We start from the raw sequence: 1,758 nt of genomic DNA on the forward strand, positions 1-1,758 counted from the left end.
TATAAAATCTATATATCTTTTTAACCTTATTTTTATTTCAGTTTTAGTAAATTCAGTTCTTCAACTTAAAATTATTTCAGTTACCTGCCAAGACATCATTTCTCATGTTTTTTTTTCCTGTCTAATATTTATATTTTACTTTATTTCAGTTTTATTTCAATTAATGAAAATTATTTTCAGTAGTTAATAACTAAAACACTGGCAGAGTTGAGTGTTCACGTAAATGGTAGCAAAAATAACACTGATCTCTCAAGCACTTGTCCTTCTTTCTGTTGTGCAGCGATGAGGCGGATGAGTTTGTGGAGGTTTTTTTCTATTTTTTCTTTTTTTTAAATCTGATAAAAATGTCTTTCTTTATCAGAAACCAAACCTTATCCTGAATGTTGATGGTTTCATTGGAGTGGCATTTGTGGACCTGCTGAGAAACTGTGGTGGCTTTACTCGGTAAGTAAAACTGAAGAAAAAGATGTGTAAAGGATAGTGTTGTTATTTAGATTTATTTATTTTAATTAAATATATAATTTATATTAATAAATATCATTGTATTTTTATATGTTGAATTGGTGTTTGATGAGTTTGTGGAGATTGGAGCACTGAATGGAATCTTTGTGTTGGGACGCAGCATGGGATTCATAGGTGTGTGTGTGTGAGATTTATCTCTGACATGTCTGTTGTGAAATAATGTTATTTAAACAACCTTCTCTTTTATGCAGGTCATTATCTGGACCAGAAGCGGCTGAAGCAGGGTTTGTACCGCCATCCTTGGGATGATATTTCTTATGTACTTCCAGAACACATGACCATGTAATGACAGAATCCAGATCTCACTGAACCAGTGCGCTATGGAAGCAAAAGAGGTGTTTATGTGTGTGTATATGCACTCCTCCAAATGTGAGTGTTTGCGTGCGTTACATTTTTTCTTTTCTCCCTGTTTTAGTGTTTGTGATCTTGTGTAAAAGTGAGGGTTTACTCTTCTGCTATAAACTGTAATTCTAACCTGTCAATAACCTAAATGCCTGTATTGATTGTGTTGCAAAGTCATTTGAAAACATTCTAAAACATTCCATATTTCTGTAGTAAACATCTCATGTATATCTAGAACACGTAAATCTGCTTGTCATATCGGTGTGCCTACAAAAGGGAAATTAGATTAGAAACTAAAACACCTGGTTGCTGGAAACGTCTCAGTGTCATTTTTCAAGTAGCCGTGACCGTAAACTGAACTTTTGAAGAAGCACTTAAAGAATGTCATTGTCAGACTAATCTGCCCTGACAGCTAGGCTGTGATTTTTTTTTTAATGTTATTTTGAGTTGTATCTTGTCAGTAGTGACATCTATAATTAACACAGTGCAATAATCCACTGCGCATAACAGCAAGCAGTAGCTTTGTGTGTTTATAAATCTTACTCGTCTTAAATGTCAGATCAACTAATTTGCAGGAAAAAAGAAAGTTGCTATTTTTTATCAACTAATACATGCAGATCAAACAAATATTTTGGCCACCGATGTTATTTGTAAATGTGCAGCGTGCCATACAGTTCACAATGTTTACAGTCCATCTGCCAGTCCAGCTGTATGAAGAACAGATGACGAAGTTCAGTGTGTGTTATTTGCTTAAATTATCTGGTTAAAAATAAAATTCATTATAGAAATGAAATCTTTTTCATTCAATTCATGCTCAGCTGTGATGACCATTAAACTGGATTCTGTTTTAAAGCTGTGTGTGTGTGTGTGTGCGCGCGTTTTTGTGACAAATGA

At 34.0% G+C, this 1,758-nt stretch overlaps 1 protein-coding gene across 2 annotated transcripts in view; it reads left to right on the plus strand.

Moving 5' to 3' along the window:
- LOC107755575 (ATP-citrate synthase-like) overlaps positions 1-1,657 on the plus strand; it is a 25,550-nt gene extending 23,893 nt beyond the window's left edge. For both annotated transcript variants that reach the window (XM_016572450.1, XM_016572451.1), the window contains 3 exons: positions 281-305; positions 585-636; positions 714-1,657. In XM_016572450.1, the coding sequence (XP_016427936.1) occupies positions 281-305; positions 585-636; positions 714-808 (172 nt within the window). In that variant the 3' untranslated portion in view covers positions 809-1,657. The remainder of the gene's footprint in view (positions 1-280; positions 306-584; positions 637-713) is intronic.
- Positions 1,658-1,758: the final 101 nt, after the last annotated feature.

This window comes from Sinocyclocheilus rhinocerous, unplaced genomic scaffold (assembly GCF_001515625.1).
Source record: "Sinocyclocheilus rhinocerous isolate Xijiao unplaced genomic scaffold, SAMN03320098_v1.1 scaffold2849, whole genome shotgun sequence".
NCBI classification, from domain to species: domain Eukaryota; kingdom Metazoa; phylum Chordata; class Actinopteri; order Cypriniformes; family Cyprinidae; genus Sinocyclocheilus; species Sinocyclocheilus rhinocerous.